General features: G+C 55.7%; 2 protein-coding genes across 2 annotated transcripts in view; one reads left to right on the plus strand and one right to left on the minus strand.

Moving 5' to 3' along the window:
• The window catches only part of LOC117018767 (uncharacterized), a 112,158-nt gene that overhangs the window by 14,682 nt on the left and 75,831 nt on the right, over nucleotides 1–21,645 (minus strand). The window lies entirely within an intron of this gene.
• On the plus strand, nucleotides 3,185–19,882 carry RHCG (Rh family C glycoprotein). Its single transcript, XM_033100235.1, has 11 exons — nucleotides 3,185–3,402; nucleotides 11,458–11,644; nucleotides 12,075–12,225; nucleotides 13,433–13,580; nucleotides 14,289–14,455; nucleotides 15,331–15,468; nucleotides 15,664–15,800; nucleotides 16,126–16,250; nucleotides 16,387–16,460; nucleotides 18,235–18,327; nucleotides 19,167–19,882. Exons 1-10 carry the CDS (start codon nucleotides 3,216–3,218, stop codon nucleotides 18,301–18,303), a joined length of 1,383 nt encoding a protein of 460 aa, XP_032956126.1. The 5' UTR covers nucleotides 3,185–3,215; the 3' UTR covers nucleotides 18,304–18,327; nucleotides 19,167–19,882.

The following is a 21,645-nucleotide window of genomic DNA, read 5'->3' on the forward strand; positions in this document are numbered from 1 at the left end:
CTGTTTTCACCCCGTTATGTGGATGGGGGAATGGAAGCTTAGAGAGATTAAGCCACTTGCCCAAGGTCACCCAGCTGGGAAGTGGCACGGCTGGGACTCGAACCCCGGCCCCTTGAACCTCTGGGTCCAGGGGCTAAGCACCACGCTGTGTGTTCTCCGTGGAGTTTCACAGCAGATCAGGGCTGCACACAAGGCAGGTTGGAGGCTGTCAGTTGCAAATGAAGGAAATAAGGCCCACGGAGGTTGTGTGTTCTGACCAAATTTGTGGAACTGGGGCCAGCCCCAAAACTTCTGCGTCCTGTCCTGGTGCCCTGGCCACAACCTCGGGCTGCTTGTGGCACAAGGCCGAGGATGCTGATGGTGACCTGCCAAGAGGGAAGGATGACACAGTGGCTGTGCCTGAACGGCTCTCTCACCATGGCCACCAGGTCTGGAAGTGGGAAGACCCCACCTTGAAGCAGGAGAATCTGAGTAACCTGGGTGCTCAACCCACAACCTGCCAATGTGGCTGCCATGCCCTGCGCCTCTCCCCAGAGAGAGGGCCTCCCTGTGCCAGTCATCTTCACTCATCATCTCCACTCATCAGGGCACCCACGGTTTAGGAGGAAGTGACTGACTCCTGGGTTAAACCCCTGTCCAGCCTGAGCAGCCAGTTTCTTTAACTGTGGTCTCAGAGGACAAGCCCGGAACTCCAGACTTCCGGTGGTCCGCAGAAGTATGGGGGAGGGGTGGGGAGTGGCCTGGAATCCTCTGGAGGGGCTGGATGAGACCAGAAAAGCCAAAGGGCAGAGGGGGAAAGGTCTACCGCTCACCTACTCTGCAAATACTAGATCAGTTCACCTCTTCCTTGAAGCCCACCCCGATCACCCCCAGTGCCCACCAAACTCTCCTCAATGACCTAGAAAAGTGCATGATTCTTCTGTAACCACTGGAGCAAGTCACGTGTGCCTTTCCTTGTATAGTACAAACTGGCAAGGTGGCACCATTTTTTTCATTGCTCTAAACACTTATCTACGTGTATTCTTTTTGTCACCCCTTACCCCCAACCGAAGGAAAGTTCCCCAAGGACAGGGATTTTGCCTCTTTTGCTCACTGGTATATCCCAGCACCTAGAACAGTGCCTGGCACACAGTAGGTGCTCAAAGAACATTCTTCACTCCTTCCTTCATCCTCCTGAAGTACTCTGAGTGTCTGCTCCTCGTGTTAAGATATTTTTAACTCTTTGGGTTACAAATAAGACATCACCGCGGTCACACAGCTCATGGCCCGTGGGCCTGTGTGCTCTACCAGCCCCCTCCTCAGTGTCCCCCAGCTCATGGCTCCCCGCCCTCCATACCCCACTTCCTGTGTGCTTAGACGGTTTTCTCTGGGTCAGGGCACATGTGTACCCAAAATCAGACTCTTCTTCCGGGGCTATGCTGAGAGGGGCCTCGCAAGCATGGGGTAGTGAGATCACACAGCCCAGCGTTTAAACTCCGGCCTCTTTGAGAACTCATTTTCTTCATCCGTAGGAATGGCTCCGATATTCACCTTGCAGGGATCCCGTTGCTAGTTAGAATGTGTCAAAAGGGTCTGGGCATAGCAGGCATGTAATAAATGGCCCCTCTTGCCGGCATCGTTCCTGCGGTGTCTGGCTGTGTCTTGTAGCAGGCTGCTTCTTGTGCCAAGGAAGTGGGGACACGCCGGTGGCCCGTGCCGATACAGTAGGGCCACGTTCAAGTTCCCAGCACTCTCATCAGGTCCTCAGCCTCAGGTGTCCCACGGGGCACTCGTGGCTTTTACAAATGTGGGATTTAAACCGGCAATGATTGTTTTTCAAATCCAGCATTGGTGAGGGTACAAGGGTAGCGTTGTCACTCCTGGGTCATGAGGCACATGCTTTGTTTGGGGGAAACCTAACGATATCTATCAAAACAATTCTGCCTTTAGGAATTCACTGAAACCTGTGCAAACACTGATGTACCTGGATGTTCCTGACAGCGTTATTTATAACACCAAACAAATAAAAACCAACCTCACTGTCCAACACTAGGGGATTGGCAGCATGGTGTGTTCCTGCCATTAAAAAATGACATTGTAGAAGAACATGGGAAGACGTTTACAAAATATTAAATGAATAAAGCAGGCTGTAAGTCAGTATTACAGCATGAACCTCTCTTTCTTTCTCTTATTTGTATTGCATTTAGGCGGTGGGATTTCAGGTGGTTCTTAGTTTCTTCTTTGTGCTTTTCTGTTTTTTCCCCCCAAATCTCTACAATGTACCTATATTATCTTTTTCTAAAGAAAAATTAGAAAGTCAAATTTATTTTGACCAAATATGGACTAAGCATCGATTTAACTTAAACGCTACAGTCAACTGTCAACGTCCCACTTTTTAACCACTGGGTGATGCCTGATCACAGCTCAATGAACTTGTGAACAATACTTAGACTGTTGTCACAATCTTCTGTATAACTTTTTCCTTAATGCCCTTTTCTTTGGGAATAATTTGAGATTTACAGGAAAGTTGCACAGAGGGGACAGAGCCCCTGTGTACTCCTCCCCCGTGTCCCCTACTGCTAATATGTTACATAACAGGGTACAGGGGTCACCACTCAGAAATCAGCATGGGTGGGTCCATCACTGCGAACTTCAGACTTTATTTGGATTTCGCTAGTTTTTCCACTAACATCCTCCTGCTCCAGGACACAATCTGGGGACCACCTCGCATTGACTTGTCACATCTCTTCAGGCCTCTCTCATCTGTGGCCCTTTCTCAAACTTTCCTGGATTTGCATGGACCCTGTAGGAATTTTGTAATCAGGAAAAGGGCTCACGATGATGATGGCGACTGACCTCTGGGAATTCCTTCGTGTTCATCTCGGTGGGAGGCAAATGCTCCGGCTTTTTCTTCTGCGGTTCACCGGAACACAAGGGGCAAGGCATTGCCGACGGGTATGGCCGGGCTCCGCACAGGTCGGGGCGCCCGAGCCCCTGGGTGCTGCCCACTCCCTCCTGCTCTGGTTGCTGTCCCTCTTCCCAACGCGGGAGCCTCGGGGCCCCGGGTTCCCTGCCGGTTGGGTGACGGGTGCGGGGCGGCACCTGGGTCAGCTGCTCTGCCACACGCTGTCGCCGCCCCGCCCCTGCCCGGCCCTTATAAGCCTCTCCCGCCTGCTCCGAGCGAGCGTTTGAACCCACCGTGGCCGCAGCCCTCCCGGCCAGGCGTCCCCTGCAGCATGGCCTGGAACACCAACCTCCGCTGGCGGCTGCCGCTCACCTGCTTGCTCCTGCAGGCGGCCTTGGTGGTCCTATTCGGTGTGTTCGTGCGCTACAGCCCCGATGCCGACGCCCACTGGATCGAGGAGAAGGGGTCCGGGAACGTCTCCAGCGACCTTGACAACGAATTCTACTACCGCTACCCCAGTAAGTCCTGTCCCCCTGCAGGTCCACCTTCGGCACACCCCACCGAGCTGGTTCCCACCTGGCCCAGAGCCCTGCCTGGCCGCACCTGCTCTGCCTACCTGTCTGTGGAACAGGGCGGGAGCCAGAGGAGGAGGCTCAGTCCCCTGCCCCACCCCACAAGGCACTGGCGCTCGCCAGCCGGTGGGGACCACGCTGGAGCAATGGCCAGGTGTGTACTTTTTCCCCCGTGAAAAAGTACTAGGGAAACCTCCCCGGGGCGAGCTCACTCTGCGTGCCACCAGAGGCCCCCCACCTCCCTGCCAAGAACCCTACCTGACATTCTCAAAAGACCTGAGAGCCGTCTTAGTCACCCGCCAGGGGGTGACCCTGGCTCCCTTGTCTAGCTGTGCCCATGCTCTATGTCAACAGCCACAGGGAGGGCTCGTTGGCCTGCCAGGCCTGCTGCCGGGAGAGGTGTACAGGACCATGGCACGCACCTCCCTGTGGGAGGAGCGTCCCGAAATTCCCAGGTTACGTGCTGTGGTTAAGAGCACGTAACCACGTCTCACTTCTACCATGGCTCTGCCATTCACCGTGTGGGTGGCCTTATGCAAATGTCAGCCTTGCTGAAACCAGCATCCTTATCTGTGGAATGGGGGTAATAATAGGACCTACCTAACTTACAGGTAGGGTGAGGCTGGCAGGACACAGTGCTGGGCACAGAACCCTCACGACATAATAGAGCAATTACCTGTTATCAGCACACAAGGCAGGTGGTCTAGGACCCAGGAGTGGGGAGGACTGGCTCCACGTCACTCAGGGCAGCCCGGCCTCCAGATACCCAGCCCAGGACTCTCTCCATGCCCGTGTGCCTTCTAGTTCCCACGCCATCTACCAGCAGCCAGTGACAATCACTGGCTGGTGCTCACAGGCTCATGGGCTGTTAGTTTTGGAAGGGACCCTATAGCTTATCTCCAACAGGCATCTACACTATGGAGGGAGGGTCCCTCCATGCTTGTACACCCTCAGTAATGGGGTTCTTTACCTCCAGAGATAACATTTTCCTTAGAGCAAAGTGAATAACTGCACACATTCAGGATGGCAGAGTGCGTGAAAAACTATGGGGGTCGGGGTGGGGGAGCACGATGCAGGCTCAGTGGGAGCCAACCATATCAAGCGGCTTCCAAAAAGCTAGTGCACGCGTGGCTACATTAATAGAAATATGGTGCCTAGAAGAAAGGAGGTGACAGGCGAGGGGTATGTTGTGCCCTGTGCTGGTGAGACCACAGCCACTGCTGGGCTCCACTCAGAGCCATGTTTTAAGAGATCATGACAGCTGTGGCCTTGGAATTTAGACTCCAAATGCACCCTTCCCATTGCCAATCTTTATATGCTCCGTGGGGGGGGACCCAGCAGATGGTGAGGCGGGCACGCTTGAGACCCTCCTGTGCCTGTTCCATGCTTTCCCTCCACCTCTTGCTTATCTCTCAGCCATAGAGCTGGCTCCTCGTACAGCATGAGGGGCAAGGCTTCCCGTGGACATTCTAGGCCCTCCATGAGTCCAGGAAGTGAGAGGCCTCCAAACCCAACAATCAGAGCTACAGAACCTCACCAGTGAAGGGTGCAATCCTCATGTCTCCCCAAGTCCTATCCCACCTCCTCCACACCCACTCACCTTTCACGCTTCATCTCCATTTACTCAACAACCACTTATCTACAGCATGACCGTACAATTCCTCAACCAAATGACACTTGAGAATGAAAGGTGGGAGAGCTGTGCTAGCAGTAATTAGGCAGGACACAGGCAGGAACCATGACTGTCCCAACAAACGAGGGCTTATGATCATTCTGGACAGGCAAGATGAATAGCCTGGGCCTCTGGCCCAAAGGGACTCGTCCTTGAGAGCAGAGAGGTACCCCCAACACCCTGGCCTCAGTGGGGCCAAGAGCTCTGGGCAGAAGAGATGTGTGACAGCTTCCTGGAAAGTAGTAGGACGGAGTGGAGTGGGGAGGGAGGACAGCCAAGGGGCCCACCAAGAAAACACTCTGGGAGGTGGGCTGAGTGGCTCAGTGTGGTCCAGGAGGAGGGTTTGTGAAAGGGATAGAACGGAGTTTGCAAAGGGGGGCGGAGGGGTGAGACACCCTCAGCCATCAGAGAGAGTCTTGAGTTTCTCCTGCCATCTCCCCTGTGAATGCTGCGGACTTGTCAGTCATCTGAGCAGGAAGTGACAGAGAGGAGAGGAATATAGGAGAGAACTTGGCCTCAGAATTCCTTGGCGAGAGCGGGAGGCAGTGGCAACAAATCGAGCTGAACATGCATTCTCTCCGCTAATGATCACCACCAGCCGATAATGAAAGTGCTATCAGGACTCCCAATTTGGAGACCAGGAAACTAAGGCCAGAGAGGGGACATGTCCTGCAAAGGTCACTCAGCCAGGAAACCAGAAAGCCAGGGTAAGAGTCCTGGGGATTGGAGGTACTCCTGGACCACACCCCTCTCTCTAGTCTCACCTTTCCCCTTTCCTCCTGCCCCACCCTCTTCAGGCCCATTTGGTCATGGTGGCTGTGGTTGGCAGCTAGAGGACACGTGGCCTCCTGGCCCAGGTGAGGCCCCAAGCCCTGTGGTACCTTCCAGGTTCTTGGTTCCAAGCTGCCAACTCCTGCGCAGCCTCATTCGTGCCCAGGGAATTAGGGGAGCTCACTGGGCATCTCAGTTTCCAGAGGAGTTCAGCTCCAGATGGCTGGGGCGGGGCTCAGGAAGGCCTGAGGATGACTGCTTGGGCATGGTCCCCTGGCAGGCAGCAGGCATGGAGCCAGTTGGGGACCCGCCCTGGCAGTTCCCTCTGAGGCCTACACTTAGGGGCACCGCTGCTGAACATGAAGCTTCCTCAGGGGTTGGTGCCCTGGGGCCTGAGTGGCCAAGAGCAGTGTCTGTGGGAGGTTGGCCAGAGGAGGAGCCATCACAGCCTGGGATCCTGGGAAGAGTGAGGGAGGAGCAGGACACCGTTCCCAGGAGATGGACCAGGGCAGAGGACGCCACAGTTTCAAATCCTGAGGGATTGTTTTATGACGCTGAGGCATGTACCTGATTCTGGTCCAGTACAGACTGAAGGACATGCTTTCCCACCAGCAGAGGGCAGTGTTACCTGGACTTTGGAATTCAAGAGATCTGGGCCCATTCCTAAGTGGAGTGAGCCAAAACCCTAACCGCTCTGAGCCTCAGTATGCTCATCCATGAAGTGGGAATGTTATTCAATGCACAGGACCTCCAGGAAGATTGAGGATGGCAGGTGACTGGCAGGGCATATCTCATGCCATGAAGTGAGAGGGCAGTAAATGCTGGCATCGTTTCCTCGTAAAGGAGTGAGTGTTCCGTCACTGAAGATATTTAAGTGGAGGTTCAGAATCTCTCTAGAGATGTGACCAAGGACTATCTCCCTGAATATTAGTTTCAACTCTTACAGCATTTCAATTCCTTTGGGCTCTCCCCACTCAGAAGTCCTTTTTGCATGCTGTCGGGCATGACATTATTTGTTCCTGTTATGGTGCAGGAAACGGAGGTTAGAGATTTGCCTAATGCTCTCAGCTGCTCAGTGTAGCATGGTAGGGACGGAGCCAAGCCCTCCGCCCACTGCCCCCCTGCTTTGTGGGGCCTCTACAGCATCGCCACTCCCTGACGATGTCCCCAGGAGATTCTGCAGCGATGGAGTGGTCTGTGGTGAGATCTGAGGTGTGGGAGAGGTGGGCACAGAGCCTTGGGGAATTGACGGCCGGCCAGTAGGCCTCAAAGGAAACAGTTTAGGCTGGGCTGGCCTGCAGAGAACGGGAAGAGGCAGGACCCCGGCCAAGGCAGGGCACTGCTCTTTCAGGGCAGAAGGGAGAAAGCTGCCGTGGCCCATCAGCGCAGGAAACTTTGTCCTCAGATTTCAGAGATTAGGGCGGCTGCGTTTGGGGACCCATCCTGGGAGGGAACAGTGAGCTAGAAAGCGGCGAAGGGGAGTGAGAATAGCTGTGTACTGGTGCCCTCTTGTGGCAGCTCTCAGGGATGGCAGCCAGCGGGCCGCCCTGCCCCATCAGGGATCCCCGGTTGAGATTAGTTTCGGGGCTGGGCTGCTTCAGTCACCCCAGGCTGGGGAAGAAAGGCGCAGGGGAGAGGTGTCTCAGCGACGCCTACTGACTCCCAGTAAGGTGCCAACCCAATGCAAAGCCGGTCAGTCTTCAAAGAGAAAAAGAAATGGGAGCTACTCCGATTGAGCAATTGCTAAAGAGCCAGGTCTGTGCCACATTGGATTACCTCACTAAAGGTGCCGTAGACATCTCCCAGGTGAGCCCTCCCTGCGCACTGTCACTGCCCCACCCCCACTTGTACAGGTACAGCCGGCAGGTCCGAGGGGTGACGTCCTTGGTGACGGCCATACAGTCTGGACCTTCAAACCATTCCTATTAAAAGCACTTTAGGTAGCACCAGACTTTATGGATTATGAATTAATAAACTGGTACATTTTGGTTCTAAATTAGGACTCGTTTGGGAGAGAAAGAGAAAGGGAACAAGAGAGTGAGTCAGGGAGGCACCCAAGGTGTGTGTGTGAGTGGTGGGGGGAGGCCGGAAGAGACAGTCCCAGAGAAGGTGACCGAGAGGCCAGGGCAGCCATGGAGACAGAGAGGACCGAGAACTGGCAGGAGCGGGACAGGCTGGGAAGGGGAGGATTCCCGCTCTTAGCAAAGAAACTGCAAACTGTCACCCTGAAACTGTAAACACCTCCCCAGCAGGGTACCCCCAGTCCGCTTCAGCTCCACCTCTGCCCCCATGGTCCCTCTATGTCACCAGACAGCTGACAGCCCTCTCCTTGAAAGGCCCCCACCTTCTGTGAGGCTGCCTTTTCCCGGGGTACCTCCTACCTCTCTGCCAACTCCCCCACCCCCATCTACTCCACGAGCTTCAAGGATAGCCAGTTCTCCGCTCCGGGCTCCTCCTCATCATTTCACATTCCTACTCACAGCTCTATTTGCAGGCCTGCCGGGTCTCAGACCCCAGCTCCAACCGGCAGCCCGCCTCCACCCCACCATGGCCGCCTGAGCCACCCCTGCCACCACCTCCGACCCTGTGGTCACCTCAAACCCCCAGGGCCACACTAGACCCAGCAACCTCTTCCCACTTCCCCGTGTGGATCAGAAGCCCTGCCATCCTGCCACCTCCCCTCCCTACTTCTGGAATTGTAGTCTGAACGTGTCACCTCCCTCCCTTTCACACCTCTCTGCCAGTCTGTCACCCATCAGTTCTTCCCAAGAATAACCAGAATACCATGAATGCTGCTTCACATACATGAGCTCAATTTCCCCCACAACAGTTGGAGACGTGATACACCATGAAACTCGATGAGACACGAAATCAGTGGCACACATTGTGACACGGAGCCGAGCGGCGGTTTGTGTAAACTCACTCCTTCAGGCAGAAGCTCAGAGCTCAGAGCACCACACTGCAGGGTCGGGGGTGGGGGCAGCAAGACCCCCGGATCTCCTGCATCAGCTTGCTCCTCCTACCCCGCCGGGAACCCCTACCCCGCACTGGGCCAGTCCCCATAAGCCTGGTCCCCGTGTGGGCCTCCTGGACGCCTGCAGGGGAGACAGAGAAGGGCAGATGCCCATCCGTGCAGGCAAGGTCAGGGCAGCTGCACCGAAGCATGGCTGCCCCACCTTGGCCAGGCTGCAGCGGGCACCAGGGCCTCGTCACCCTATGGGCAGTAGGTGTTGGACTAGAGAAGGGCTGCTGCCTTTCCTGACCATGAAATTCCATCTGGAAGCTGCTGAGAGAACAACCACAAACATTCATTCGTTCATTCATGGATATTCATTGAGCGTCTACTTAGGCAGGGCCATCGGGGCTGGGAACAGCAGTGTGAACAAAGCAGGCATGGCCGTGCCTTCTTGGAGTTTCAGAGTCTAGCGGGCTATAAAAAGAAAGCCAAGTGCAAATTGTAATAAGAACTAGAGAAGAAAGAAGAAGGGTACCGTGAGGGAGAGAACCAACTGGAAACGGGGTTGGTCAGGAAGGCCTCTGAGACCAGGTGACATTTTGCTGAGACTTGCTGGGAGGGCAGTTGTTGGTCATTCTGTGAGAACATCACCCAGGCGGAGCGGACACCAGGCAAAGACGCTGGAGCAGGAGTGAGGAACACAAAAGAAGCTAGAGCAGCTGGAGCCCAGGAGGGAGGGTAGGCAGAAGAAGTGAGAATGCACAGGCAGGCGGGTGGGGCCACGGCCTGCAATCCCCCCACCCCTCTTGTTTAACTTTTCATTTGGGAATAATTTAAAAATTTACAAAAAGTTGTGAAAACAAAAAACAGCACAAAGAATACTATATACTTTTTAACTCCGATACAGCTATTTGCTCCACCTTCTGCCCTACACGTCGTAGTCACAAACACATACACACACGTTTTTCCCCTCTAAACCATTTGGGGGGCAGTTAGACACATGTGGCCATGAAGCCTTAATTACTCCAGTGTTTTTCCTAAGAACAGAGGTATTCTCTTCCAAAACCACACTAATGAATCTCATAAATTTATATTGGATGATATCTTAATCTGATTCTACCGAATTTGGCCAATAACGACCTTTAAAATTAATTGCACCCCTCCCACTCACCCAGCCAAATCCAGGAGCCCAGCTAGAGTTAGGTACTGAATTTAGTTGGCACGTCCCCTTCGCCTCTTTTTACCTGGAACGTTTCCACAGTCCTTCTCTGTCTTTTCTGACATGGATGTTTTTCACCCCTCTCTACTCGCATGTTACTCATTCTGTGCTTGATGTTCCCTCAGAATTAGAACGGGATTATGCATTCTCAGCGGGAATGCCACAGAGGAAATGTCCTCTTCAGAGTTTCTCACCTGATGGTGCACGGTGTCCACCTGTCCCTCCCTGGTGACATTCATTTTGGTTACCCAGTCAAGATGTCGTCCAGCTTCTCCACTGTCTAATGACTGGGGTATTGCTTTCCTCCCTTGCCACTTGTCTTCAACGTGGCGACTCTTTCAGGCAACACAAATGTCCTGCTCTTCATCAGAATGTGCCCCTGGGTTTAGCATCCAGTGATGGAACCTTGACAAAAGTACGATTTTCCAACTTCAGCGTTCCTTCCACATTTAACAGTCAGGCCTTCGGCATTTTGCGTTCAGCACGAGCCGTCCCTGCAGCTCATTTATGTATTTACCTAGTCTGTGTTTCTATCATTCATGGTTTTAATTCATTACAGTACCTAATCATTTTGGTGCTCAAATTGTCCCAGATTTGGCCCCTGGGAACTCTCCAATCTGACGCCTGTGGCGTGGGGTGCCCACGGTTCCTTCCTCTTCGTTTCTGAGACTTTTGTAACTGTCTCTGCTTCTCGAAGCTCCTTCCTTCTGTTACTTTCTGGGAATGCAGAACCATACAACTGTCAGCCCTGGGAGGGCAGTTCCGATCACTCTAATCCCGCCCTTTAATTTCATCATTGAGAGAACTGAGGCTCAGAGAGAGGGAGCGGCTTGTTAAAGCCACACTGTGAGTTGGTAGAAGAGTTGGGTCAGAACTCACAATTAGACGACACCTAGTTAACAACGATAAGGAAGTGACAATCACTAACGACACTTGGGCAGCTGGAGCACTGTGAGGTCTCTACACACACAACGGCTTTCGTCTGTAGCCCTGGTAAGAACGCGTGACAGAAGGCCCTGGGACCCAGGGATGTCCAGTGCAGCACATGGAGGAACTGGGTCCATATTCAGGGCTCAGTGACGCTGGGAGGTGCACTTGCTGGAAGTGGGGTGGCCTGTGAAGTGGGATGGCCTCATTCCTCCATACGGTCACCGACTGGCGGCTTGGTCCGCCAAGGGACCCTGGGCCCAGGGGAGCCTTTTCTCCACAGGAAAGGAATGGGGCTGAGGGGACCGGCGGCAGAAGCTCTGGGTTCTAGACCCTAGAGCCTGGGTGGAAGCCACAGCTGGCGCCAACCGCACAGGCCCAGCCTCCCATCCCCACCCGGGAGGTGGGACAGGGGAGCGGCCGTCTCCCCGGCTGCGCTCTCCGCTCTCCCCGCAGGCTTCCAAGATGTGCACGTGATGATCTTTGTGGGCTTCGGCTTCCTCATGACCTTCCTGCAGCGCTATGGCTACAGCTCCGTGGGCTTCAACTTCCTGCTGGCGGCCTTCGGCATCCAGTGGGCGCTGCTCATGCAGGGCTGGCTGCACTCCTACCACGACGGCTACATTTTCGTGGGCGTGGAGAAGTGAGCGAGGCGTGGCCGGGGGCGGGGCGGGGATAAGGGGCGGGGCGGGGCGGGGGGCGGGGATAAGGGGCGGAGCGATGGGGGCGGCCAGGGGATGGGGTCCTGGGGTTGTGAGCCGGCTCCAACCAGGGTACACGGATGGCGGACATACGCCGCCCGCGCGCGGGCACACACACGCGCGTGCACACACACACACACACACACACACGCACGCACGCACTCTGCTTCCTGATGGGCGCGTCTCCAGGACAGGCGTCCTAAGGGTGTCCGTTTCACACGGCGAACGAGGGTCTCCCTCCCGCTAAGACAGGCCGCAGAGACACCTGTGTCTACTCTCCAGGGGCTGGGCCTGCACCCTCCATCCTGGCGCCTCAGAATTGCCCTGAGAGACCGCATCCCATGGGCCTCCCCTCCCCTCCTGTCTCCCCAGCCTCATCAACGCGGACTTCTGTGTGGGCTCTGTCTGTGTGGCCTTTGGGGCCCTTCTGGGCAAAGTCAGCCCTCTGCAGCTGCTCATCATGACGCTCTTCCAAGTGACCCTCTTCTCAGTGAATGAATTCATCCTCCTCAGCCTGCTAAAGGTGAGCAGGGATCAGAATGGACACAAAGCGGGTGGGGACGCTCGGGGGAACAGCGGTGGGTAGAGAAAGAGAGGGCTGGGGAGACCTGCCAGCTGGGTCAGTTCAACTTAACCTTCTGGACCTAAGTGTGCTCACCCCTAAGGTGGGAACAATGACATTTCTTGGGCATGCTTCACATGGGTTACCCCTGAGACAGGCACAATTATTACCCCCGTTTTACAGATGAGAAAGCTGGGACTCAGAGAGGTTAAGGGGCTCACCTGAGGTCACACAGCTAGTAGAGGCACCCACCAGCTGTGTCGACACCTAGCTCTATGACCTTGAACGACACATTGATCGCTCTGGCTGGGTTTCCCCATCTACAGTGAAGCAGCTGGTCTGTGCTTCTGATTGGAATTCCTTCCGAGATTAGTGTTGAGTGCAAGGAGGAAGAGGCTGAAGAGAGGGTACATAGGGGGGGCCAGGGGGAGGAAGGCGAAATCAATCAAGCACCTGTTGAGTGCCAGGTACTTTATCGTCTAGTTTAATCCTCCAGATAATCCTGCCAGGTCACTGCGATTGTCCCCACTTTGTAAATGAGGAACTTGTAACCTAAAGCAGTCCAGAGGCCCAGAACTGGGGAGGGTAGCAGGCCCAGGAGGGACAGACTGGGAGGGGACCATCTGCCTGCTCTGACTTTGGGGACAGGGAAGGAGGGTGGGGTACAGGGGATGGTGGTACGTCAGCTGGGAAACGGGAGGGCAGGGAGTGAGACAGACACAGGCAGGTGTCTGGCAGTCTGGGTGGGTGGTGTGGGGCCAGGAGCGCTTGTGTGGAAGGAAACATGGAGAGGGGAGACCCAGAGGGAAGGGGAGAGCTCCCGGGAATTAAGATAAAGTGGAGGTTTGTGGGAGACAAACTCGATGGCGGCTCCCACGGGTTCTAGCTCTGCTTCTCCTCGTCCAGCTGTGTAACTGAGCAAGTTCCTCCCAAGCCTGGGTTTCCCCATCCGAGCACAATCCCACCTGTTGGGTGAGGGTGCCCTGGCATTTTGATGGTTTAAGGGATCCCCACTTTCACCCCTTCCCAATTGATTGGTCTGTGAGGGGCACCATCCCATCGCTCATACAGTCAGAGACAGCTGGACCTCTGTGTGTGTGTGTGTGTGTGGGGTGTTGTGAGGCGGGAGGGAGAGGTGCCAGAGCTTGACAGGCCCCTTGTACCCAAGGTGAAGGACGCAGGGGGCTCCATGACCATCCACACGTTCGGTGCCTACTTTGGGCTCACAGTGACCTGGATTCTCTACCGGCCCAACCTGTACCAGAGCAAGGAGAGGCAGAGTGCTGTGTACCACTCGGACCTCTTTGCCATGATCGGTGAGAGCTGCCACAGTGACTGACGGCCACCATCATGGGTGACGGTCATCATGAGGCTCATGACCACACCTGACCCCCACGTGATCTGCTGGGGGGCTGCCAGTTCCCCCTGGCGGAAGGGCGGAGGGAGGCTGCCCACAGACCCTTCCAGGGTCGCAGATGCTGTCCCGTCTCCCCGTGGGGCTGGAAGAAGTTGGTCAGTCACCCTGTGTGTTCCCCAGGATGCCCCAGGGCAGACACAGGGGTACCCATCCCGGGGCTGGGGCAGGGTACGCGTTACTCTTCCTGTGTCCATTCATTCCAGAGAACACACGCCAAACACCCTCTGGTCTCTCAAAGCCCAGCCCTTAGGTCCTCACAGTGCAGTGGAAGAGGTGACAGTGCCACCAGATAATCTCCCTACAGTGAGGAAAGATTCTCCCTCGTGCTACGAGAGCAGGGAGGCATTTAGCCGGCCCGGTTGTGGGGTCAGAGCAGGCTCCCTGGTGTGGACTGGAGGGCTAAGTGGGAGTTGGGTAGAGAGAAAGGCGGGGAGGGCCTTCTAGGAGCAGCCCCCAGCATAAGCAAAGCCACAGGGGTGGGAAACAGCTGGGGCATGGGAGTCCTCTGACATCTGTGGAGCTTGAGGACAGGACATCTGCCTGAGCTCTGTTGGGCCCCTCTAACGCCTCTTCTCCCGCGCCCTCGGGCCCTGTTTGGCCTGGCCAGGCACCCTCTTCCTGTGGATGTACTGGCCCAGCTTCAACTCAGCTGTGTCCAATCACGGAGACGCCCAGCACCGAGCTGCCATCAACACCTACTGCTCCTTGGCAGCCTGTGTGCTCACCGCGGTGGCGCTGTCCAGCGCCCTGCACAAGAAGGGCAAGCTGGACATGGTGAGCGTGGGGGCAGGGGTGGCAGGGGGCCCTGGGGAGAGGCGCGGTGATGGCCACCGGGGCCGCCAACACTCTGGGAGTGTGATGGGACCATCACACCCACCCACAGATGACTCTGAGCCTCAGGGAGACATGGCTCGTCCAGATTGCGTAGCCGGTTTTCAGCAGAACCAGACTCGGACATTCTGTTATGCCGGTGGGTCTGGGTGAGCTGGCTCCCCCCTCGTTCTCCTCCCCACAGCCTGGGGTGCTGGCGGCTGTTCCGGGCTGGGCACCCCATCACACCTGCCCTGTGCCAGGCGTCTGGGCCTCCAGACACTGGCCCTCAGTCTTAAACCTGCCTGCACCTGCCCATTACACACACTCCGAGGGGGTGGATAGAAATAACGTGCAGGTGGGCAAAAATCGTCTCCACAAGCCGGCAGCGTGGTACCTGCCACAGCGGGGCCCTCAGAGAATCTGCGGTGCTACTGGAGGCCCCGCACTCTGAGGTGAGATGGTGGGTATGTGCACAGGCCCCGCAGGTGCCTGATATCAGCCTACCTGCACGTAGACAATGTCAGACATGCCAACCTGACCACACAGGTATGCGTGGTACCCAGATATACAGGGAATGAGCCGACGTGCCAACAGGACTCACCGCCGTGGACACACATACAGTGACCTGCGCACCGGAGTGCTGGCGGGGGTGGCACACATGCAGAGAACACAGGGGCGGCCGTCCACCTGGCCAGGCTGCAGCCCTCTGGGCCACCCGGGGCTCCAGGGCCAGCCGGGGGCCCACGCACAGCGGGCAGCATGGCCTCCGGGTCAGCTCCTCCAGGCCGTGCTCGGGGGAGGACTGACTTCCTGCCCGCTCTGCCCCTCCTGCCCAGGTGCACATCCAGAACGCCACGCTGGCAGGAGGGGTGGCCGTGGGCACAGCCGCCGAGATGATGCTCACGCCGTACGGCTCCCTCATCGTCGGTTTCATCTGTGGCATTGTCTCCACGCTGGGTTTTGTGTACCTGACGGTGAGGGCCCCGGGCAAGGGGCTGGGGGCTGCAGCATGCTGGGGTCTCTGTATTCCTGACTGGGGGGCGGCTCCAAGGAGGGGGCAGGGGGCTGGAGAATCCTGGGTCTCCTTGTATTGGGGACCTCCAGAATCCTGGCTCCCCACCTCCTTGCCACAGCCGCTGGCCTGAGCAGCACCCATCTCCCCTCTGCAGCCATTCCTGGAGTCCCACCTACGGATCCAGGACACGTGTGGCATCCACAACCTGCACGGCATTCCCGGCATCATAGGTGGCATTGTGGGGGCTGTGACGGCGGCCTGCGCCAATGTTCACGCGTACGGACAGGAAGGGTAAGCATCTTGGAGGTGCAGGGGAGGTGGAGCTCCCTCTCTCCTCTGTTCCTCCTTCCTGCTGCTCCCCGGGGGTCCAAGATTGTGTCTCTATCCGGGTCCTTCCCCAGTCTGGACCACTGTTACATGGGCCTCTCTCCCCAACCTCTGTCCTTCCACAAGAGTCTGAGACCATCTGACCTGTCCCATGCCCCCATTTTGCAAATGGGAAGACTGAGGCCCAGGGTTTGTTGAGCTGTGGTGCCCGCTCACATTTGTAGGGTGGCAGCAAGTAGTTGTTTGGCCTCTCTGTGGGGCCCTGACCTGCCTGCTCTCTCTACCTCAGGCTTGCTCACGCCTTTGACTTTGAACTTGGCGATGCTAACTGGTCCCCAAGCATGCAGGGCAGTTTCCAGGCCGCCGGCATCTTCGTGTCCCTGGCCATGGCTCTGGTGGGCGGCATCATTGTGGGTAAGTGGCAATGGCTGGGCCAGAGAAGGTGGGGCCGCTATGGGGCTCTGTGGGACGGGGCCTCAAGAACGTATACCAGAGGTCAGCCAGCATCCCCCAGGAATCCTGACCTCTTAGGACCTCCAACTTTCTTTAGGGATCATTTTGAAATTACCAATCTGGGGACAACCTGCCGACGAGAACTGCTTTGATGACACAATCTACTGGGAGGTGAGTTCTCCGGCCTTGTTCCCCGCTACCTCCTGCACAAGGCTGGCTGGATCCCCTCTCCTCCCCCTGCACAGGTCATCTGAGCTGACGCCTGGGGAGCCAGAAGCTGAGGGTGGGGACAGAGCCTGCATTATCCTGCTCCTTTATTTAAGAGGCTGAGGCTGTATCTCCTGGGGGGTTGAAGGCTTTATTCTAGAGCAGTAATTCCCAAAGTGTGGTCCCCTGTGCTCCCCAGCTGTATTGCCTGGAAACTTGCCCCCAACCCAAGATTTGCTGAATCCAAAACTCAGCGGGAGCATGTCTGCCTGCAAAACAGACCCTCGACCCCCTGCCCAGAACCAAGCTGCCTCGATAGGAGGAGGCTCCAATTTCATCTCTAGGTTAGGGTGGCTGTGGGTGCCTGTATAAAAATGCAACTTGAAGAACGTGGTTCTAGAAGCTGAAAGTCATGGAATGTCTTTAAACACAATTTGGGCTTTCTGTGACTTCAGGCAGGCCTTCCTCCCCAGGAATTATTATTGGAGGTGTTTACCCGTGTAAGATGATGGAGGATGACATACGGTCCTTCTTGCCTCTTTCACTCCCCCCCGTGACGAGAATGAGGACCTAACCTGCGTCTGTGGCCCCTGCAGTGCGGGGTCTGGCCATCACTGCCTGTCATTTGGCTCTGTATTTTTAAAAGCATACCAGAAATTTTCAGGGTAATTCTAACTAATATCCACTATTAGCCAGTTTTGTGTACATAACTGAGTCTTTAAATCACCCTTTTTTAAAATCACTCTCTTAAAATGATCTTTAAATTATAAAATGAATAGAAGCTCATTAAAGAAAATCTGGAAATAGAGAAAAACAGAAAGAAATCCCATCACCCTAATTCAAGGACTGTTAGTATTTTTGGTATATTTCCTTCCAGTCTTTTTTTTTTAAATTCTGCATAGATTTTTCTTACACAGCTGAGATGTTATTATACACCCAGTTTGGTATCCTGCCCCATTCTCTTTCTCTCTCTATCGTAAGAAGTGTACTGTGTTATTACATTCTTAATAAACTTTCTTTTTTAGCAGCATAATTACTTTTCATTCTATATTTAAAGTCTGAACTTAAACCATGTTAGACACCACAATTAGAAACTGCGTGGATTTAATGCTAATGAAATAAACTTAAAAAAAAAAAATGCTGTCAATTCCCATACGTAGACATTCACTCTTGATTCTGTTTTGATCTTTATAATTTATTCTAAGTTCACACCTCTCTGCTGTATACCCTTCAGCAGCGATCTGTTTTGAGCAATATAATTCTGTGCCAGAGGAAGTGAGCCACTGTCAGGCCGTCCCGTCCGTCCCCCGTCCAGGTCCCCCGTCCCCTTCCTGGTCTGACATCGAGTTTGCCATGCTGCCTCTCACCTGGCACACTACTTATTATTCATCTTTCAAAAAATGCATTCATCACAACCGGAAGTCCCCCAGGCTGGATTATCAGACTCTTGTGTGCAACTCTTAGTGTCACTGTGCCTTTCAATTGGAGGCCGTCTCACTGCTCTAGTAGGGCAAGGACTCTGTCTTGTGCCCCAGCACCCTGGACAGTGGCTAAAGCCACGTAGGGGCACCAAACGCTATGTACTTTGCTTCTCGGTGTGCAATCTGCAAGGTGACCACGAGGTGGCGCCCGCCACACACCATTTGTTGCTCCTGACTTGCCAAGGCAGTTCTAGTTCCACCAGGGACATTGGCCCTGCCTGGGGCAGGGCCCACGGAGCTGCCTCCTCTCTCTGCAGGTGCCCGAGGAAGAGAAAAATGAGGTCTTCCATCCGGAGGACCCTACCCTCAAGCCATCCGAAACTTAAGCTCCCAGGGCAGGTGTGAAGCAGGTGAGCATGGGCGTGGCTTGTCAGTGGGGGATGATCAGCCGGTTCTTCCAGTGGGGGCCCAGCGCTGGGACTCAGAGGCCACCAGCAAAGGGACAAAAAGAAAGCATCAAGAAGTGAGGATGTGAGCTTCCCCCGCTCCTTCCTGGAGTGGAGTGGGCGCGCTGGGGTTGTGGGAGGGGCAGTCACACAGCTTGCATACTGGACGGACCCAGGGCTATGTGCAAGGTGCTCTTGCCGGGAAGGGACAGATGGGAGGTGACCTGGCTTTGCTGCTCACGGACTGAGTGACTCTGAGGACCTCTTCTCCCCAGAGACTGAGTCTCATTTATAAAAGCGCAGGTGACAGGGCTGGCTGCCGTCAATTAATTGATCAACTCATGCAAGAGTCCTTCTTCCTTCCTTTTCTCTCTCCTTCCTTTTGTCTATCAGCTAACATTTCCTGGCCCCTCTGGAAGCCCTTTCTCATGCTTTATGCATCTAGCCCTCCAAAGATCCCTACAAGACAGATACAATTACTTGCCTCTCTTTCCTAGATGAGGGAGTTAAGGCACAGAGAGGTTCAGGCTCTCCAAGGTCACACAGCTGGCAAGGGGAGGAACTGGGGTCTTTGCTGGTCATTAGCATTCTTGGACCTTCTGGAGGCCAGAGCTTGGAAAGAGCTGTGTCTGGGGCCAAAAGTGAGTGACGTGGCAGGAGAGGATATCGGCATTTAAGGAAAGAGAAAAGTGAGGCTGTGATCAATTGCATTTAAAGCTCACCCTGTCCAGAAAAAGTGGAGATACCCAGGCAGCTGCAGCAGCACCTGACAGCAGCCCCTGCTCTTGGCTCTCTCCCTGCAGGCTCTGCAGCCTGTCCCAGTGCTCCATCCAGAAGAAGCCGGTGCTGAGCAAGCTGGGTATACGAGGGGAGCAGCACCCCGCCTGCTGGCTTGGCCCGGGGTGTCTCCACCCCTCCTTTCCCCTTCATCCCAGGGGCCTGCCTGAGAATGGAGCCGGAGGGGTTGTAGACAAAGGGGGTGGGGCACCTCCGCCAGTTCTGGCTGCTGGAGGCCTGCCACCAGGGGTCTTGGTGGCCACATCCTGAGAAAAGCAGGCAGGAGCGGGGCTGGGGCCTGGGGGTGGACCCAAGCCCCCCTAGGAGACAGCTTGGCTGCCAGCCAACTGCTGGGCTCCTCTACTCTCTGCCTGGCTCTCAGCCTATACATCCTATGGCCCCTGGGTCCCCTAGACCTCTCTGTGCTGTACAGAGGTGGCACCTTCTATGAATAAACATTCTTGGTATTCTTTGTAGAATGGGTGCGAATACTCCAATAGGACCGGTTAGAGGAACAAAAGGACCCAAGAGACCTGGGCTGCTGCCCCAGTCCAGACCTCCTACCCAAGGCTGCCACTCACACTGCAAGGCAAATCGTCTCAGACTGCAGAGGAAGAATTTGGGGTGCTGGAACCTGCCTCCACCGGGGGCCCCCTGACAGGGCTCAGCTTTTGGGCTGGGGTCTTTCCCCTGGGCCCGTGACTTCACATCAACCATTCCAGAAGCTCGCCCATTGTGGAGCTGCCATGCCTTTTGTGCCCCCCCCATGTGACCGGTTAGCTTTGAGGGCACTGGGGGAGGGGGAGTAGGGAGGGAGGGCTCTTTTGGGCCAACCCCCTCCCTCCAACCCTTCCGTCCTTTTTCCCTGCCAGGCCAGCCCTGCTCTCCCCCCACAGTAGGGGAGGGCTTCATCAGTTTAGATCTGCCATCACTTAATGAGGCTGCCACCACCCTGAGCAGAACAACATACTCGAGCAGTGCCTGCCCTCAGGGCACTCATAGTCTAGCTGGGGAACAGACCTGACCCCCAATATCCACCCTGAACCCTGGCAGGCCTTCAGTGCCCAGGTGGCTTCTCAGAGTGGGTCACCTGAGTAGGGTTTTGGAGGCTGAGTAGGAGTTTACCAGAGAGATGACAAAAAGACAGCATGGGCAGAGACCCAGGCATGGGAATCAACACCGTGGGGTTGGGTTTGGCTAAAAGACAGGTGACACAAAAGTGTGCCAGCTGGGGAATAAGAAGCAGAATCCAGATCCTTTGGAGAAAAGACTCCAGAGAAGGGGTGAGGGGAAAGAGAGGAGAGAGGGTCTCTCCTGCCTCCAAACCCTCCCTCCCCTCCCCCCTCACAATTCACACATATACACTCAGGCCTTCACTCCCATTGCCAGGGAGGAGGAGGAAGAGGAGGAGGAGGAGGGAGGAGGAGGAGGAGGTGGAGGAGGAGGGAGGAGGAGGAGGAGGAGGGAGGAGGAGGGAGGAGGAGGAGGAGGGAGGAGGAGGAGGAGGGAGGAGGAGGAGGAGGAGAAGGAGGGGGAGGAGGGAGGAGGGAGGAGGAGGAGAAGGAGGGGGAGGAGGGAGGAGGGAGGAGGAGGAGGGAGGAGGAGGAGGAGGAGGAGGAGGGAAGAGGAGGAGGAGGAGGAGGGAGGAGGCGGCGGCTGAAATGCAACCTATTCATGTTCCCGCGACGTAACACCCCTCATTTTCCATGCTGGGTAAAGACAAAAACCCTTTACAACCTGTTTCTGGAACTTGTCAGCAGCTGCCAAGAGGAGCATGTTAATTAAACGTCGGCAAAGATGGAAGCCGGAGGCCCCGGCTCTAATTGGACAGTTTGCTTCACTGGATTGAAAAACATTGTGACAAAGGCGGAGGTGCGCGAGCTAGGCAGGGGTGTGGAGTGCTGGGGAGGGGACTGGCGGCTTTGATTTCAGCTGTTGGGGCCCCGATTCGCCGGCATGCCCACGGAGGGCCTGGGAGGGGCCTGTGGGTGGTGGGGAGAGGTGCAGGGTGGAGGAGGTCCCCCCAAGCCTGCAGGCTGGGGAGGCTGGCAGTCCGGCTGACAGTATTAGGCCCAACAGAGGACCAGGCTTTGAGGGATCTGGGGCGGGGCCCCTCTCCTTGGGCATCAAGGGCAAGGGTCAGGCGGGCATCACCTCAGGGCAACTTGGAGGCTGCATTGGAAGGCCCACTGCAGGGAGGCTGGGGTCAGGGACTTGTTGCCCAAACTGTCTCTGGGTCACGTGATCAGGGATGCGTCCTTAAAAAATGCTGACAATTGGGAGACTTACCTTGGAAAAGATGGCTGTAAAGGTCCTCCCCAAGCCCTGCAAAGCCTGGAGTTGCCCGCGGGGCTGCAGGGGCACACCCCGAGACCGTCCCCCATCCGCGTGTCTGATGGCTGCACCCCGAGTCCCCTCCTGTCCTTGACTCACACATGACGACAGCAGCCATGTACTGAGTGCTGACTACGTGCTGGGAACCATGTTGCGTGCCTTAGCTGCCCT

This window comes from Rhinolophus ferrumequinum, chromosome 28 (assembly GCF_004115265.2).
Source record: "Rhinolophus ferrumequinum isolate MPI-CBG mRhiFer1 chromosome 28, mRhiFer1_v1.p, whole genome shotgun sequence".
NCBI classification, from domain to species: Eukaryota; Metazoa; Chordata; class Mammalia; order Chiroptera; family Rhinolophidae; genus Rhinolophus; species Rhinolophus ferrumequinum.